Genomic DNA, 18,593 nt, shown 5'->3' with positions numbered 1-18,593 from the left:
TAATCCCGATGAGAGGAGTGGTTCATCCGATTCTCGGGGACCACCTGTTCCCAAGGCTGACAAGGATATGTACTACAATCCCGAGAGATATGTCCCAATCGTGGAACTCAAAAATTGCCAACTACATAAGCAGTTGGCAGAAGCTAAAATATGCAATGAAGAGCTACCCAAACTAGCTGGTGAAGCGCAGGCGGCTCAGGCCCCACCTTCGCAAGATGCCTAGGATCCGCCTCCGTGGGACGTTCACGTCCCACCTCGTAGGCCTCGGGGACGACAGCACAAAAATGCAGCCACCCGAAGAGCGTAGCAACCTCTGCTGCCAGCAGAGCAGCCTGTCCAACCAAGATCCCGGAGAGGTAATCTAGTTGAAGGTGCTACCAACCCAACTGCAGAGGCACCAACAGAAATAGGAAATAACCAAGCCCCCTTAGAGGCTCGGACCCAAAATCCTTGTGCCATGCGGAATGTGCTAGAGCCTGATCGAGCAAATTCAGGGCCCTCTAGGCCCCATAATGGATGACAGCCACCTTCTCCAATAAGACATCCACCATCGCCAATAAGGGACCCCTCGCTAGTTCGAAGGGATGCGCAACCGACCCATCGTGATAGGGAAAGGCGAGCTGGGCGAAGACATGGGAATGAAGAAACTGCTAGGGAGTGTTGGGGTCCCCATCCCACGAGGAGCCAATTGTCTTGATCTCAAACTATTGAGACAAGGAGACCAGCAGGAAACCCATCTCGTAATAATCATGCAACGAGCCATGTCAGTGAAAGCTCGGGTGACACTGGATCCGTGAGTATATATAACCCGGAGCCTAGGAATGCTGGAAATTGAGGAGAACACCCAGATTTAATGGAGCATTTAAACCATATCGGGGACGTGATAATCCCCCGAATCCAGACCTGAGAGATCATCTCAACAGGAGCAAGCATCCCGCGCTGAGGCGGGGAACTTGAGTTGTAATCAACGATAACCAGTTCCCCCAGATTCAGGCCAGACCTCCCATAGATCTAGTCCAAGAAAGGATTGAGTAGCTGGAAAGAGAATTCAGGCTCTTGCAGAACGAACGTAGCCGGGAACGGGACGAAGAGTTCGATGAGGAACTCGAGCCCTTTTCCCCACATATCTCCAATACTCCGTTTCCTCAAGGATTTAGAATTCCCCATGTCCCGCCATTTGATGGAAATTTAGATCCGTACAGTCACTTAAACACGTTTAACATGATCGTGCGAGCTAGTAATGTGGGCTATGAGCTCAGGTGTATGCTGTTCCCAGCCTCTCTCACGGGACTAGCAAAAAACTGGTTTGAAAAATACAAAAGTCATTCGATCGCTTCTTGGGATCAACTATCGAGAGATTTCAAGAAACAATTCAAAGCCATGGTTGGCATTAGGCCTGAGGCTTCTGCCTTAACCAAAGTCCGACAATAGCCAAATTAGTCACTGAAAGGTTATCTCACGAGGTTTAACTTGGAAGTCGCTTAAGCTCGTGATGTCAACGATATTGGTCATTTAATGGCTATTCGAGCTGGAGTAATGCCTGGAAGTCCTCTTTGGGAGGATTTTCAAAGGAAGTTCGTAAGGTCATTAACCGAGTTCAATCGATGAGCTCAGAGATTTTTTAATGTAGAAGAGGCGAGGGCAGTGTTGAATATGACCTCTCAGCCCGTAACTACAACAAACACAAACTCTGCCTCGACCTCGACCTCGGTGGATCCTACAACTTCAAAACCCCCTGGGGACAACCCTTCTAAGAGAAAGAAAAATGAAAGGAATAACCCCGAGGCAGATGGGGGAAAGAAGAAGAAAGGGGAAAGATACTTCTCTGTATACAAAAAGTATACCAAGCTCAATGAGTCTCGGGAGAATATTTACCTGGCTAATGAAAACCAGGTCCCTTTCAGACGACCTGATCCCATGAGGAACCAAAAGGCGAAAAGAGACTCTAAGTACTACAGATTCCACCGAGACATCGGACATACAACTGATGAGTGTCGGCAGTTGAAAGATAAGATCGAAGGATTGATCTCGAGGGGATATTTCAGGCAATATGTAAGAAACCGAAACCCCAACCAAGCATCTGCCATCCATAGGGCAGTAGCTGCACCACCTGCCCAAAACAATAACTCTGGAACTCGGGAGGATGAGCGACCCCCTCCGATTGATGGAGAGGATGTGATAACCATCTAGGGGGGACCTCACATCGCAAACTTGGGCAAGAATGCCCAGAAAAGATATGTCAATGAGTTAAAAAATTGTGGCGGTGCTCCCTATGAACCCGAACCTAGAGCTCCAAAACAACAAAGGGTTGAAACACAACCCATAACCTTTACTGAAGAGGATGTGTCTCATGTCCAGTTCCCCCATAATAACCCCCTGGACATCACCCTTCAGCTCACGAACAAGAGGGTACACTGAGTCCTGATTGATAACAGGAGCTTGGTAAATATCCTCTACAAAGCCACTTTAGAAAAGATGGGACTCGCGCTTCGCGACCTAAAAGCATGTGCAACTACGTTGTATGACTTTTCAGGAGAAGGGATTGCCTGTATGGGATCCATCGAACTCCCTGTAACCTTGGGAGACTACCCAGTCTCGGTAACCAAGATGATGTAATTCGTCATGGTGGATCTCCCATCGGCCTATAACGTACTGCTCGGGAGACCCACCCTAGTAGTGCTGGGGGGAGTTTCGTCCGTTAGGCATCTGACCATCAAGTTCCCAACTTCTAGTGGCATCAGGACTCTAAAAAGGGACCAGCTCGCAAGGAGGGAATGCTACAACATTTCCATTAGAGGGAAAAACCAAACAAGTGCACAAACACTTGTTGTGATTCAGAATAAGGATGGGACAATCTTCGAAATAGACAAGAAATCGATCCAAGAATAGAAGAAAGGGCTGACCTTGAGTCGCTAGAGAAGCTCGAAGAAGTCAAGCTCGAAGAATTTGATCCCCCAAAAACTATGAAGGTGGGGAAAAACATTTAAGAAAAAAAAAAGTAGCAATTAATTTGCTTCTTGAGGGAGAACCAGGATTTTTTGGTATGGTCACATTCGGACATGGTAGGGATAAGTCTGAATGTGATAAGCCATGCACTTAACATTGACAAGAGCTTCCCCCCGAAGTAGCAAAAATGAAGACTTGTGGATGATGATAGGAAGAAAGCCTTGAACGAAAAAGTCGACAGGTTAAAGGCGAACCGATTTATACAAGACGCCTTCTCTCCTAATTGGGTCGCCAACCCGGTTTTGGTTTCGAAACCTAACGGAACATGGTGAACTTGCATCGACTACTCTGATCTCAATAAGGCATGTCCTAAGGATTACTTTTCCTTACCTCAGATTGATCAACTCATAGATGCCATGGCTGGGCATGAACCAGATCGCCATGCATGCGCCAGACCAAGAGCATACAATTTTTGTCACAGATAAAGGGTTGTACTATTACAATGTCATGCCTTTCGGGCTAAAAAATGCTCGAGCCACGTACCTAAGGCTTGTAAACAGGATGTTCTCCGAGCAGATAGGTAATAACATGGAAGTGTATGTTGATGATATGTTAGTCAAATCTAAACATAACAATAACCATGTGGACGACCTCAAAGAATGCTTTGCTATGGAAGTACAACATGAAGCTCAATCCCCAAAAATGTTCTTTCGGAGTATCATCGGGGAAGTTCTTAGGCTTCATAGTAAACGCAAGAGGAATAGTGGTTAATCCTGACAAGATCCAGGCTCTAATTGACATGCCCTCACCTCGAAAGCATAAAGATGTCCAAAGCTTAACTGGACGGATGGCAGCATTAAGTAGATTTATCTCTAAATCTATAGATCGTTGTCTTACATTCTTCAATCTTTTGAGAAGAGGCAAGAAATTCGAGTGGACGGAAGAATGCGAGCACGCATTCCAAGACCTAAAGAAACACCTCGTGGAACCTCCCATCTTGTCGAAACCTATCATAGGAGAAGTCTTATACCTGTATCTCTCTACAACCGAGCACGCCATCAACGTCGTGCTCATCCGAGAAGATCAGAAGGTACAAAAACCAGTGTACTATGTCAGCAAGAGGTTACTGGGGGTAGAGTCGAGATATCCGTTAATGGAAAAAATGGCTCTTAGCCTAATCCACTCATCTCGAAAGCTCCGACCTTACTTCCAAGCACACCCCATCCACGTGCTGACTGACCAACCACTGCGGCAAGTCTTGTCCAAACCAAGGCTTCAGGCAGATTGTTAAAATGGTCTGTTGAGCTCGGGCAGTTCGAGATCATGTATCATCTAAGAACGTCCATAAAAGGGTAGGCCCTGGCAGACTTCATGGTGGAATGTACGGGAGTGTCTGATGACGAAGTTGTAACCCCAGCCCACGAGCTGTGGAAACTTTATGTCGATGGATCTTCCAATGAAAATGGATCGGGGGCAAGGATTATATTAATCACTCCAACTGGAAGTTGATTTCACTCTGCCTTTAGATTCAGCTTTGAAGCATCTAACAATGAGGCTGAGTACAAAGCTTTATTGGCAGGACTTCGAATAGCCAAAGAACTCAAGGCCAAGGCAATACATTGCTACAGTGATTCACTGATTATGGTTAACCAAATCCTAGGGGAATATCAGGCTCGTGGCACAAGGATGGCCGCATATCTAGAGAAAGCAAAAGCATCACTCGAACATTTCGAGTTCTACATGATAGAGCAGGTTCCCCGAGAGCAAAACTCAAATGCAGATGCCTTAGCCAGGCTCGCCACGTCCAACGAGGTTGATGCGCTAAATGTAGTGCCTATTGAGCACCTGTCGACTCCCAGTATTAGTGAGCCTGAAAAGGAAGATGTATGCATGATAGGCTCCGAACCAACCTGGATGACCCCAATAGTCAACTACCTCAAAATCGGCATTCTCCCAGTAGAACGGAAGAAGGCTCGGAAACAAATGTATCAGATTCCCAGATACACTATTGTGGAAGGAAGGTTGTATTGGAGAGGATATTCTATGTCATTACTCTGATGTGTCACTCCACCCAAGGCCAAGAAAATCCTAGGAGAAATTCATGAAGGATTTTGTGGAGACCACACTGGGGGGCATAGCTTATCAAAGAAAATTATAAGACAAGGATACTTCTGGCCCACTATCAAAGCAGACGCATTCGAGTATGTTAAGAAATGCAATAAATTCCAGCGATTTGCTACAATCCCATGAGCTCCTCCATCCGAGCTAACCATGATGACTTCCCCATGGCCATTTGCGGTGTGGGGAATCAACCTGATAGGCTCGTTGCCAACCGGCAAAGGTGGAGTTAAGTATACGGTTGTCGCAGTCGATTATTTTACAAAATGGACCGAGGTCGAACCTCTGGCAACGATTACCTCGAAAAAGTCTTGGACTTTGTTGTAAAAAACATCATTTTTCGATATGGAATACCAAAGAAAATAGTATCAGATAATGGTACTCAATTCGACAGTGAATTATTCACCCACTTTTGTGAAAAAATGGGATAATAAAAAGCTTCTCCTCCATTTCCCATCCCCATGCAAATGGTCAAGTCGAAGCAGTAAATAAGACTCTCAAGAATACTATGAAAAAGAAGTTGGAACAAGCTAAGGGAAAAGGGCCCGAGGAGTTGCCCCAAGTTTTGTGAGCATATCGAACTACGGCTCGCACTTCAACAGGAAATACCCCTTTTTCCCTGGCATATGGATGCGAGGCCATGTTACCAATCGAGGTCGAAATACCCACTATTCATAGCCATGCTTATGATCAAGCCTCAAACCAATCCAGCTCGAAGTAAGTCTGGACCTTATTGAACGAGATGAAGCTCAGCTGAAAAATGCAGCATATCAACAGCGAGCTACCCGATATTTTAATAAAAAGGGTCGGGATAGGAAGTTCAGATTGGGAGACTTGGTGTTAAGGCGTGTGTTCCTAGCTATAAGGTACCCGGCCGCTGGCGTACTTGGGCTTAATTGGGAAGGACCTTACCAAATCGAGTCAGTCATTCGACCTGGCGTCTATAAATTGGTGAGATTAAACGGAGAATTGGTACTGCGAGCTTGGAATGGCAAACATCTACGACCTTACTATCAATAGTGTAGGAATGATGTCTTATGTAACCATGCTTGTCTATCTTTACAAAGTTCTTGTTAATAAAGTGTTCAATTTTGACTAAAAGTCAGCTTTATTTTAGTGTGTTGTATTTTTTGCAAACTCTCTTAATTTAATAACCTATGATCTCATTCATAGGATATGAAGGGGACATCCAATAGTATATATACCATTAGTTTGAAAAAAAAAAATAACTCCAATATAGCATACACAAAAACTAAAAATGTCTGGACTGTTAACCCGACATAAAAGTTAAAAGTGTATTCTAAAAACAAAAGTGTCTGGATATAACAAGATGCGCGAACTAAGATAATTTGGATATAACCAGATTATTAAAAATAAAGTGTCTAGATATAACCAGATGTGCGAGCTAAGATAATTTGGATATAACCAGATTATTAAAAATAGTGTCTGGAGATAACCAGATGCGCGAGCTAAGATTATTTGGACATAACCAAATTATTATTAATTATAAGTGTATGGATTACAAACCAGACGTGAGCTAAATAAGTTTGGAACAAACCAGCTAAAACTAATCGACAGAAAGATGGAATATAAAAAAAACCCACTTCGAATTAAGTCGAGATCAAGGCTGGAATATCTTGCAAAAAGACAGTATCGACCTCACAACCTTGGGGAGCTACTAGAGGACGAGGAAAAGTGACTAGAAAAGCAGGATATAACTAAACTACCTATCTTACACGCCATATAAGTACTTTCAAGTGCATGGTAAAAGTAAGTTGCGACCTTGACAAATAACGAGATCGGACGTGGATACATCGACTAAAATGTGCATGAATGCATTGAAACTCGAGCATAAATCCAACAGATGTTTGTACAAATAAACAAACATAAAAACAACCCTTTATTATAAATTTCTTAAAATATTTCGATCTGAGAGATGTAAAGCAAAAATATTAAAGTAAAGTCGAACATGGTATTAAAGATATCAAATGTAAATAGCTCTTTTAGGAGCTGTAAATTTTTTTGCCCCAAGGGCATGAAAAACAAAGGCTATAAGCTATTACAAAATTTTCAAAGGGACGCAGCCCATGATTGAGATCTAGGAAGCAGGAGCATCCTCCTTAGCCTTCTCAGCATCCTCCCGAGCAGCTTCCTCCGCCTCTAGCCTAGCTTGCCATTTGGCCAGAAGCTCATCCTCAAAGGTACCCAAGAAGCTCATGTCGAGGTCAGCGTTGTTGGCCCAAATCCTGTACATGTCCATGTCAACTGCCCGATCCTTCCTCTGCTTAAACTCTTCGAGAAGACGGGCCTTTTCACCCTTTATTATCTTGAAGGTGGCCTTTTTCTCCTCCTCGAGCTTGGCATTCAGCTTTTCAAGCTCCTTAGCCCTGGAGCTCTTATCTTTGAGCTCGGCGTTCAGCTTCTCGAGCTCCTCGACCCTGGAGATTTTCTCTTTAAGCTCAGCCTCCAGCTCTGACTTTGCAGTCTTGAACTTGTTAGTGAGCTTGAGCTGGAGATCCTTCGACTCCTGAGCATAGGACATGCTCGCGTGAACCTCGTTGTTCAGCTTGTAATGTAGCTGAGCAACTGCCACTACACCAAAAAGGGCATAGGATAACACTAAAATCTAACAGAATTAAAAAAAGTATTATGCTTGGTAAAAAACCACCATAAGCGGGTGACTCAAAATTTTGGGCGCCAGCATTATGTTGTCACGTTTCTCTCTTATCTATTTAAAACTTTTTATATTAAAAAATATTAATAAAGTAAAAAATCCCTAAATCTCTTTTTCTTCCTATACGTGCCTCTCTCCTCTCAGTCGCCTCCTTCATCTTTCTCTCTATTTCTCTCAAATCGTCTCCTCTATCCTCCTCTCTCACTTCCATGGGAGACCACGACTAGACTCATGGTGACATGCGGTGGCTCACAACGATGATGTGCGGTGGTTTGCAGAGGCGGCATATGGTAGTCACAACAACGATTGGTCAACGGTGGGCTGAAAGGTGAGGCTGAATAACCCCTTTTTTTTTGTTGGGGTGGAACAATTCAAAATCATGTCATTGTGCACACACCAGTCTCTGGTTGGTCTATCTTCATTGTTTGGCTGCAATAAGCTTGAGCACCAAAACCAGTCCCGGAGCCGTTTGTTCGCCACGCCGTTGCTTTTCCATGGAAGCCGAAGAAGATTGACAGATGGAGCTAGCTCGGTGGGTAGTGCTCTGCCCACTGTTCTTGAGAATCCAAGCCCACCCAAATCATCCTTCAATGAGGTACGAGATGATTTTTTTTTTTAGAAAAAAAATTGGGTTTTTATTCAATTTGGATGATGGTTTCTGGGAAATTTCGGAAATGGGTTTGATGGATTTCAACAGTTGATTGAATCATTGATAAGTCGTGTGGATTTATTAGAATCAGAGGCTGAAGTGTCACTCAATTTTTTGCTGAATGGTGCTGATGAGGCTTTGATTAGTGCTTTTATAGTGTTATTGAGAGCCAAAGGAGAGACTTTCGAGGAAGTAAGGTTCCTTTATTCATATCAATGTGAATTTAGCTAGTGTATTATTTATAATTTTTCTGGTTAAATTTTGTTTGAGATGAGATTATCATGTTAGATTTGTGGAATTTGAGTGGAAATTGAATGAATTTAGCTTGAGAAATGACCTAAATGCATGTACGAGGGTTGAGATTTGAAGTGCAGTTCATTCTGTTTTTTATTTCTATATTTGCATAATAATTAATAAATATTCATAGGATGAGCAAGAAGAAGTGCAAGGACTAGGAATTTCGGTGTTAACAGAGAGAGGTGCAACTGAAAGTCCAATTGGTATGCGAATTTTTTATTTTCATCGTTTTTATTTATTTATTTTTCTATTTATTTGCAAGGACATGCAAATGTTTCTTTTTATGTTGTGGGACATAAAAAGCTCAACTTAAATTTCATTAGTGCTACTTCAACAAGTTTAGTTATCACTATCCTTGCTTGAAAAATTATAGCTATATTAGTGTTTTAAGTTAATAGAATTTTGAAGTCTAAATGAAAACTTGCCATGGTTTTCTTAGTCTTAAATGGTTGTGTTTGTAAAAGTTTGAAGTATATCTCATTTGTAAACTATTACTTCATTGTTGTAGTTTTGTAAATTGTTACAAGCTCAGTTGATGGTCACAAGGAGAAGGAACTTAGCATAAAAGAATTCAAGTCGCCTTTGGAAGACCCTAAAAGAACAGATCGTGCTCCATATAGGCCTCCACACTTGCGTAAAAGGGACATTTCAGCTTGGAGTTCTCCTAGTTCCTCAGATCATGAATCTTCTAGACAAGATTTTACATCTGATGATTCAGTCTTCAGCGATAGCGATGCATCAGTTAAAGATACTAACAGTGCTCTGAAATTAAGGGTTAGAATAGCAGCATTGGATTGCATCAAGTTAATTTATTTCTAGGTTCTTATCCCAACCCCTCTCTATTATTTTTTCTTTTTTTGCTTTAGAATGAACCTTTGAAAGCTCATGGAATTTGTCTTTGAAATTTGATGGGAAGGATCTTTGTCAAGTTGATTCTAAATCATTTACTACTCAATGGACATTGCTCTTGCCAACCTGTGATGTATTACAACCAAGGTGATGAATTAACTCTTCCAAACTATCATTATATATATTATTAATGTCAAATTGCTTAATTTTCTTGCATTATTGTTTTATTTTATTCAACTTTCTGATAATCAGGAAGTTTGAAGCAACTCTGATGACATGCTTGCTATTTGACCCTTATTTGAAGGTATATATTGCTGCTCTTTTTTGGGAAATTTGTTTAAGTTAAGAACCTAAAATATTATGATTTCCTTTTTTAGTGTTCCTTGCTAACTCTTGAATCCATGATACCTAAGCACGGATTGCATCTGCCTCAACTCTGGTAGTCATGTTGGATGGACCTTCTTCAGTTTTTTTGCAGGTAGCAAAATACAAGGAACCTTCAAAATCTGTATCTTTCACAGCACTTTCAATTTCCTTGGGGCATATCTTGATGCAGTTGCATCCAGGTTTGAAAGAAAGAGCTCTTGGCCGTACACCCTTTTCCTTAGTTTTTTAATTGGTCCAATAAACATCATCTATAGATTCTCAAGTCTTAAGTTACAATTTCCACATATTTCTGGTTTAGGTATTCTTTACTTGATTCAGCGAGAAATCCATGGTAGATTGCTGGTGTCCTTGTTCAAAATTCTCATGCTTTTGATATCATCCACACCATATAATTCATTTCCTATTCACATTATTTTCTTTAAATACATGTCTTTTTTCTATCTTTTAACCTCCAAATCCAATGACAGGTTTACTATTATGCATTGCTTATTGAGCTGCTTAAGCTTGATGCCATTCAATTTTTTTAAATAAAATGTCTCTTGTTGCCTGGGCACCTGGCTACTATTACCGTCATTTAGGACATGAATTATACAATTATAAAAATTGGGAATTTCACAACATGGTTAACTTAAGTTTAATTAAATTGCCACTCTATTTGATAGCTATTTAGACACCAGGGAATAGTATTTAGAATGTTGCTGTACCTATAGGTTCAGGATGCTCTTGCTCAAAGTGACTTCTTGCTTTATCCTGCTTTTTTATCTTCTCACTATATCCTATCTTTACTTATTGCTATTTTGTGTTACAGATATTCAAGAATGACTGCTGAACTGTTGCCAACATTTATAACATCTATACAAAAAAGGATTGAAGTCGGTTTCCTATCAAAAATGACCAGAAAGGTCTACTGGTATGGTTCCCTCTCTATTATAACAATTACATAATTTTATTCACTTCATTGCATGCCTCAGTCATTGTAATTGGATTTAGTTATACAATTTATGAAAGATAAAATAGAAGCGAATAGAAGATTTGAGTAGTATATGCTAAAGCTTTTATTTATTAGACTAACAATGTGAAATATTTAATGTTGTCTTTGAGGAAACCATTTTTCGCTAAGCATTTATTCATATGCAATTTTACATTCATATTTGAAGACGCATTGAACTTTTCTCGCAGTATGTACAAGTATCCAAGTCTCTACTGAGGACATTGCGTGCGATGAAGCAGTTGACCATCAGGAATTTCTAGATGATGAAAAATCTCAGTCTCTGAATCAATCTTGTGATTCTACAACCGTGGGACAAATGGTAAATTTTTTTAATGAAAAGTGTTTACTTTTTATATGACATGCAGTCGTGGTCTGTTATTATATATATTTTTTCATATGTGAGATCATTTTAAGTAAACAATTGTTTTGTATGAGCTTTTCAAATATAGAGAAAATTACATTGAACCACCTTACTTGTGCCAAAATTACAATAACACCTACCGAAATACAACACCCTGTAAGATTAAAAGGAAAAAAAAAAATTCAAGCACTCTCGACAAGTCAGATTTGACTAATATTTCATTTTTGCTGTTTTTTTTATATAATTTTTTTATTATGAACCACTTCTAATTAAACAATAATTGTTCATTTAAATTAAAGAATGATATAGGTGAACAATTGGACACATTATTTAACATAATAACTAGAAAAAAGTTTATATTTTTCTCTCTCTCTCTCTCTTATCAATGGTGGTTCTAATTTACTTTTGTACTTACGTATCAACACTTTTTCGTTTATTGCACGATTCTAGCCATGCTTTACCACACGACTGGAGACTATTTTTTCTCCTTATTTGGAGTCCATTGATGTTCGTAGTGAAGCAAATAAGGACAGTGATGCAGGTTTGAGCATTCAATACTAACCAATTTCTTTAAGTTGTCTGCTGGTAAGAAGCAGTTGTAGAAGATGAAAGTGACAAGTATGCTTCTTGTGTAAAGCTTGTATTTGATTTGTTGTTCTTTCATTTATCAGCAGTATGTAGTGACAAGTATCCCAACATTTCTTGGTTAGAAGCAGATGAAAGTGATGATAATAGAAGTTCAGGTGACTATCAATATTGTGATGTGTCAGAGTTCTACATTTCTGACGTGATCGTGTCAGACTTTACCTTTAGCAGAACTACATTCAATGAACTAACGAATCAAATTGCTTTGCTAATTAAGAGCATCCAGAGCCAAACATGCTATTAGGTGTTCCTGAGCAATTTTGTGTTCTACCTTTACTAGAGGACTCTATTAGAAGCAGTAGTGCCAATGATGAGAAATCAGATGAACAAGCAATGATGGATCCAATTTCTAATCCAATTCATTGCCCAAGGAAACTTCAAGAAGGAAGCTTATAACTCTAGTACTTGATTTGGATGGTAAGTGGATTGAGTTGCTTGTATCAAGTCATTACATTTATTATTCTGATTTCTGGAATGGTCATAATTTTCTAGTCAATTTGTCAATTAATTTACTACTTCCACCATGTTATCATAATTTAGAAGTGTACATATTACTTGAAAAATATAGGTAATTTTGATGATAATTTTAGGTTCTTTATTGAATTAACCAAATTCAAGGTATCTATTATATATTGCAAGAGGTCCCTACATGGTCATGAACCATTGAAGGTGAAATAGTTGAAAGTAAGATAATTAAATTTGTTGTGGATTTACCATCCAAAGCCTATTGATTGGGCCATGTGATTGTTCATGAAGTTAATTTAATGGCTTAAATTAAAATACATATTAAAAATTATAAATACATATAAGACAATTTTTGTAACGACCCAAATTTACTAATAAGGCTTAAGGGCCTTAATTAGTGTGCCGGGAGGGCATAATTGGAATATATGTGATTTAATGATTAAAAATATGCTATATGACTATTTGAATATCTGAGATGCATGACTATGTGTATTAGTATGCATGTAGGCCCTGATTAGATTAGAAAGGGCATAATTGTAATTTTGGACCGTTGAGGGCATAACTGTATATATATGTGATAATTGTTGAGACCACATTATTATGTGGATATATGTGTGATCTGTGATTCGAGACGATCCTAGTGAGCGGGTTAGCGAAAAATTCACGGCGGGGATTTATACCTGGCTCGGGGCGAGCCTTGGGGTATAAATGGGAATTTAGAGAATATATTGGGGTTAATTTTGACATTGAAGAATATAATTGGTGACTAGCTAAGTGTCGGGAAGTAAGAGGTAAATATTAGAGACACTCGAGGAATTAGAGGGAATTGGGTGAAATGACCAAAATGCCCCATAGATGGATTAAAAGATTTAGAATTAAAGGGGAGGGTATTGTGGTCATTTGGCTTATAAAGGATAGGTATAATTTAGGCTTTACACTTAATGGAACTTGTAGAAAGAAATAGAAGTCTGAAGGAAAGAAAAAGAAGGGGAAGAAAGGGGAAGGAAAAGCAGGGCATTTCCAAGGTCGATTTGGGACTTCTTCATCATTTTCATCTAGGGGTTTGAGGCTAGAATTAAAGGAGCTTAAGGCTGAGATTGTGGGCTTGAGGTCTTGATCAGATTGGGGAAATCTAGCTGAGGTTATTCATCAATTGAGGTAAGACTTTGAGGTTTTCTTCAGTTTCTGGTTTTCATGTTGAACTAAGATGTCTAAGCTAAATTTGATGGGAATTCTAGGGAATTCAAGCTAAGGGTTTGAGGAGGATTAAGCCAAGGAGGTGTAGAGGCTAACTTAAGGTCGAATCGCCATTGAAGGTATGAAATTCTAGCTCTAAATTATAAGGTTTTGGTTGTTTTGCTGAAGTTTCTGAGTTTGAGGTTCAACCATGGTGAATTTTGAGATTGGGAGTGCATGTGCTAAAATTTTATGTGGTTTGGATGCTTGGGATGAGTTAGACATGTTAGTAAGCTTGATTCTAAGTTTGGTTGAAGTTTGGAGAAGTTTTGGTAAGGTTTGGCTCGGGGAAAATCGAAGGAGGGAAAAACAGCATTTGTTGTTCTGTGACTAGCGCTACAGCGCTAGCCTTTGGGCGTTGTAGCGCTAGGCCATATACCCTGGGATGATTTCAGGCTCTGTCTGTAGCGTTGTAGCGCCCTCCTTAGTGCACTGTAGTGCTACCCTGTTTCCAGAAAGGGGTTTTTGAGTTATTTTCAAGGGTTTTTGCCCAGGGGTTCGGGGTTCGATTCCACCACCCCGTTTGGTGGAATTGGGGAATCCCGAGGCTAGGTTTTGGACTTAAGGTTTGGTGATTATTCTGATCTATGGTTGTGACTAGGTGTACGCTAGGGCTTAAGAGGGATCGTGCTCAAGGATCAAAGTGAACGAAGCCAGCGAATTTAAAGGTAAGAAAACTGCACCCAGTTATGTGTTGTGATGGGACTAAGTGCTCCCCATATCTGTATAACGTCAACGATGGTATTATGCCATGGGACATGTGATAAACGACCTAAGGGTGCCGTATACAACATTTGCGCAAAGGGCACAGCTTGGCCACTGGTAGCCGAGGATAGCTTAATATTCATTGAGCTCGGTTTAAGCGGGCCGGAATCAGTGGGATAAATAGAGGGTGCGGCCCAAGGGCGCTAACCCTAGTTATCGTTTGTGAATTGACTATTGTTATGAAATGATATATTTGGTATGTTGAATACTTAGTTATCATGGATGCTTAAACTGTTGAGAACATGTTTATATGGTATGAGATATTGGGTTGCCTGTTGACTGTTATGCTCTGTTATTGTGTTTTCTTGCTGGGCCTTGGCTCACATGTGCTACGTGGTGCAGGTTAAGGCAAAGGCAAGTTGGACCAATCCTGAGATGGAGGGCTCCAGGGCTGAATGTACATAGTCAGCTGTTCGGCCGCAATGGTCGAGGAGTGGGTCAGGACAAGGAATGCCTAACAGTCTGTTTTGCCTTAGAGTGGCTAATTATTGTATTTAAATCTTGAATCTTTGTAAATGATTCTAATCTTGTTATTTCTGGGATCCCATGTAAACAGAAAATGTTTATTTAAAAGAAATGTGGCTTTTGAGACCAAAATATTTTAACCCTAGTTCCACTATAGTTTTAGTAACATGTTTTAATTAAATGACCTGATTAGCAAGTCTAACACCTTTATAAACACATAGTGTAACAGTCTTGGCTATCCAGGGCGTTATAGTTTTATTTCCTTTTTTTAACAAGTGTTAATTTTATGAAGAGGAACAACCTTTTCCTATTGTTTTTACTTTCCCATAAAGGAATATCTGTTTGACTATATAATTGATATTTAACCTCCCATTTTCATACATGCAGAAAAACTTGTCCATTCTACATTGGAACCTTGTGAAGATGCAAACTTCACCTTTACTATTTTTTTCAACATGAAAGAGCACACTGTGTATTTCAAAAAACTGCCTCACCTCAAATTATTCTTAGATCGAGTTGCTGAGATGTTTGAAGTTATTATTTTTACTGCTAGCCAAAGCATATATGCAGAACATCTCCTTGATATTCTAGATCCAGATGGAAATATCATCTTTTGGCATGTTTATCGTGAATCGTGCATCTTTTCTGCTGGCAGTTACACTAAAGATTTGACAATTTTAGATATTGATCTTGCAAAAGTTGCTATAGTTGATAATTCTCCTCAGGTATATCTCATGATGAATTTGCAAAAAAATTCAAACTTTGGTTCCTTCTTTAATTTAGATGTCTAACCTTATTTTAGTTGCATTTTACGCTATCCTTTTCATATTTGGTTACTGGGGTTTCAAGATTAGTTACACCGTGCATTTGATGTTAAATGTGCCTTAGGATAGAGCTACGCATTCAGCATTTTTGTAGGCTTATCATATGTAGAACATGCCTTGTTTTAGAGCTACAAAGTCAGTGTGCTTTTAGTGAAAAGAGCTTCTAAGAGCAGGCAACGAGATCCTGTATCTTACATTGATACGAGCTAATGTCTTAGTATTACTCGGAAATTTATTGTTCTTCCAACCTTGGTATTTGTAGGAAGTGGTAACAAATATTAATCTAATGAGAGAGAGGCAGGGGAGTTATAAGGAACTTTTATTGGTAGAATTGAGGTAAATTGAGGAAGGAAACAATTTTTTTGCTCTATGTCATGTACTTTAATTCCTAAGCCTTGGTCTCTTTTAATCCTTTCAGGTGTTCCGCTTGCAAGTGAATAATGGGATTCCCATAAAGAGTTGGTTTGATGATCCATCGGACTGTGCACTAATTTCATTACTTCCTTTCTTAGAGACCCTTGTAGATGCAGATGATGTTATAGGTCCTTTCTTTCATTCTCTCTCTCTCTCTCTCTCTCTGACCATTTCTAAATGTTGATGTTTGTCTGTGTTGCTCTTATAGATACTGAATTTTTTTCTTCTGTTGCGATCTTTAATGGTGACAGGAACAACCTTGAATTACTTTTTAGACAATAGAATTAATAGAGCCGAGATCCTTTTCCCTAGCGTTGGCTGCTTCTGGGTTGCAGTTTGCCTTGCTTCTACTGTCCACTCATCTAATGCAGCTGATAATAAAGAAAAGCTTGAAGGTTTTTCATCTAAAGAGGGGTATGTTTCATTCACTAAATGTTAAGGTTATCAAAGAATTATCTTGTTTTTATTCATTTTTAAAAATAAAATCATCGAGCATGTTGAGTGATGCAATTTTTACTTAATTGTTTTGTTTGATGGTGCACTTAAGGATAATGAGAATGAGCAGAAAACTAGTTGTAACACTATAGATGGCACTGTAAAAGACAATAATTTTTAGTATGGAAAATCAATTAAAATTCTCACATTTAGATGAAAAGTGATAATCTTGTGTTGCAAAAATACTACACAACAATATTTGGACGTTCATCACCAAACATTCAAATCCAAACATCTCAGATTCTCTATCACATTTAATAATTATAACTCTTGCTACAAGTGTTTGGGAAAAGCACTCTCATTGGACTGTCCATATGTTTCTTTGCTGGTGTTTGCTTTTCTCTATTCTCACCAGCATTCAACTTGGCAACAAATGATCAATGGCATACATTGGAAGATGGGGTTCCTCACTTGGTTGTCTACACTGCATTCTTTTACTTCTCAGTGTCTTGTTTTGTCCTTGCTATAATCCTCACATCACATTCCTTTACTACCTTGTGCTGGACTTACCCAAATCATCATTCAAGGCTTATATGAATGACTGGAATGGAAGAGGTTAGGCCTTAATGGCCGGTCTGCTCTGCGGGTTTGGCAATGGTCTCCAATTCATGGGAGGCCAAGGTGCAAGGTATGCTGCGACAAATGTTGTTTAGGTTGGTTCAAATATAATTTTTTGTCTTGATTCCAAACTTCTCTTTTGTGGGATAAACTTGTTTGTGCAAAATTTCAACTGAACCAAAATGTGCATCACATACTAATATGGACTTTTTTGGGGTGATGATTGGCAGGTACTTCCACTAGTAAGCACTTTCTGGGGAATTCTTTTGTTTGGAGAATACAGATTATTGTCAAGAAGAACATATATATTGCTAGTAAGTATGTTGTCTATGTTTATTGTGGCTATTGCTATTCTTATGGCATCATCAGGGCATCGAAAGTAGGAGTCAGCTGCATACACAACCCTTTGCCTTTGTTTTTGGGTAGTGTTTTGTGTAAAGTAATAAGTTGGCCTGTGGTTTGATAATACCGATGATGATGCATTAACAAACTATATGAGAAGCTGTTGGTTCAATTGATAGTATTATTTGATTGATTTGATAGGGAAAATGAGAAAGAAAAAATGATAATGGGGACAATTTGAATTAATATTATGCTCATTACAAGTGTCCTCTCTTGTAAATAATTTCCATAGCATTTTTCTTGAAGTAATTTGTGATGCTAGATAATAACAATAAAATATTTCTTTGTTTATTTTGCAGATGTGACAAGCGAAATATAAAAGGATACTTAATTTTGAAGGCTTTGTGTTGGGCAGCTGTAGAATATTTTGTGCTGAAAGTAGTAACTTTTCAATATGTTGAATATTTAAGACTACTTGAATAATTTAAGAACATTTTGTTGTTGATGACAGTGTTGAATGTTTTAAACTAATTTGGGGATTGTTAATATAATGTTGAATGTTTTTACTATTTGTTATTTGAAAATCAAGTTCATTTGATGATGCTAGTATATATTGGAAAGCTAATTTTAATTATATACAAAAAATTAAAATATAATAGAATAAATTAGTGTTATATAAATGAATATATAATGAGAATTTAAAATTATCTAAATATTAAAATAATGCGAAAAATGTGTTATAATATCTATTACAATAACACTTTTTATAAGTAAAGAATTTTGTTATGCAAACTTCATTATATAACACAAATAATGTGTTATACTAAAGTGTAGTATAACACAAATTTATAAGTATTGAAATGTGTTATATAATTGACTATAAATAATATAATTAAAAACTTATCTATTTATTAAAATAACACAGAAAGTGTGTTATCGTTGACAGTATAATAACACATTTGTATAACAATGATAAGGTGTTATGTAAAGTACCCTGACCTACGATAACATAGTCGGTCTTAACACATCAAAAAGTGTTATGGTATGTTTTGATAACACATTTTTGGTGTTATTAAAAGCATTTTTTCTTGTAGTGTGCAGCAAGAGCCTAA

At 38.7% G+C, this 18,593-nt stretch overlaps 1 protein-coding gene across 13 annotated transcripts; it reads left to right on the top strand.

Moving 5' to 3' along the window:
• The first annotated feature begins 7,834 nt into the window (after positions 1 to 7,834).
• Positions 7,835 to 18,007, top strand: LOC133830976 (uncharacterized). Of its 13 annotated transcripts, none has more exons than XR_009892321.1 (12): positions 7,839 to 8,333; positions 8,436 to 8,579; positions 8,815 to 8,887; positions 9,193 to 9,503; positions 9,601 to 9,680; positions 9,786 to 9,837; positions 10,001 to 10,099; positions 10,729 to 10,830; positions 11,100 to 11,230; positions 11,723 to 11,813; positions 11,944 to 12,334; positions 14,726 to 15,260. XR_009892321.1 is itself a non-coding variant. In XM_062261114.1 (7 exons), exons 2-5 carry the CDS (start codon positions 15,304 to 15,306, stop codon positions 16,956 to 16,958), a joined length of 579 nt encoding a protein of 192 aa, XP_062117098.1. In that variant the 5' UTR covers positions 11,897 to 12,334; positions 14,726 to 15,303; the 3' UTR covers positions 16,959 to 17,209; positions 17,370 to 17,453; positions 17,841 to 18,007. The 13 variants fall into 13 exon arrangements, 2 of the variants coding, with proteins under 2 accessions (XP_062117099.1, XP_062117098.1); XR_009892320.1 differs by having other exon boundaries at positions 9,977 to 10,099; positions 14,726 to 15,259; XR_009892318.1 differs by having other exon boundaries at positions 7,838 to 8,333; positions 9,786 to 10,099; positions 11,723 to 11,890; positions 11,989 to 12,334; positions 14,726 to 15,261.
• Positions 18,008 to 18,593: the final 586 nt, after the last annotated feature.

This window comes from Humulus lupulus, chromosome 4, assembly GCF_963169125.1.
Source record: "Humulus lupulus chromosome 4, drHumLupu1.1, whole genome shotgun sequence".
NCBI lineage: Eukaryota > Viridiplantae > Streptophyta > Magnoliopsida > Rosales > Cannabaceae > Humulus > Humulus lupulus.
The sequence above is the reverse complement of the archived record's forward strand: the minus strand, read 5'-3'. Positions and strand labels throughout refer to the sequence as shown.

Excerpts from the sequence above, each read along its gene's own strand:
- LOC133830976 (XM_062261114.1), top strand. The coding sequence starts at position 15,304 with ATGAAAGAGCACACTGTGTATTTCAAAAAACTGCCTCACCTCAAATTA. Across the intron at positions 15,574-16,090 it reads TAGTTGATAATTCTCCTCAG|GTGTTCCGCTTGCAAGTGAA; the intron begins GTATATCTCATG and ends TAATCCTTTCAG. Across the intron at positions 16,215-16,337 it reads AGATGCAGATGATGTTATAG|GAACAACCTTGAATTACTTT; the intron begins GTCCTTTCTTTC and ends TAATGGTGACAG.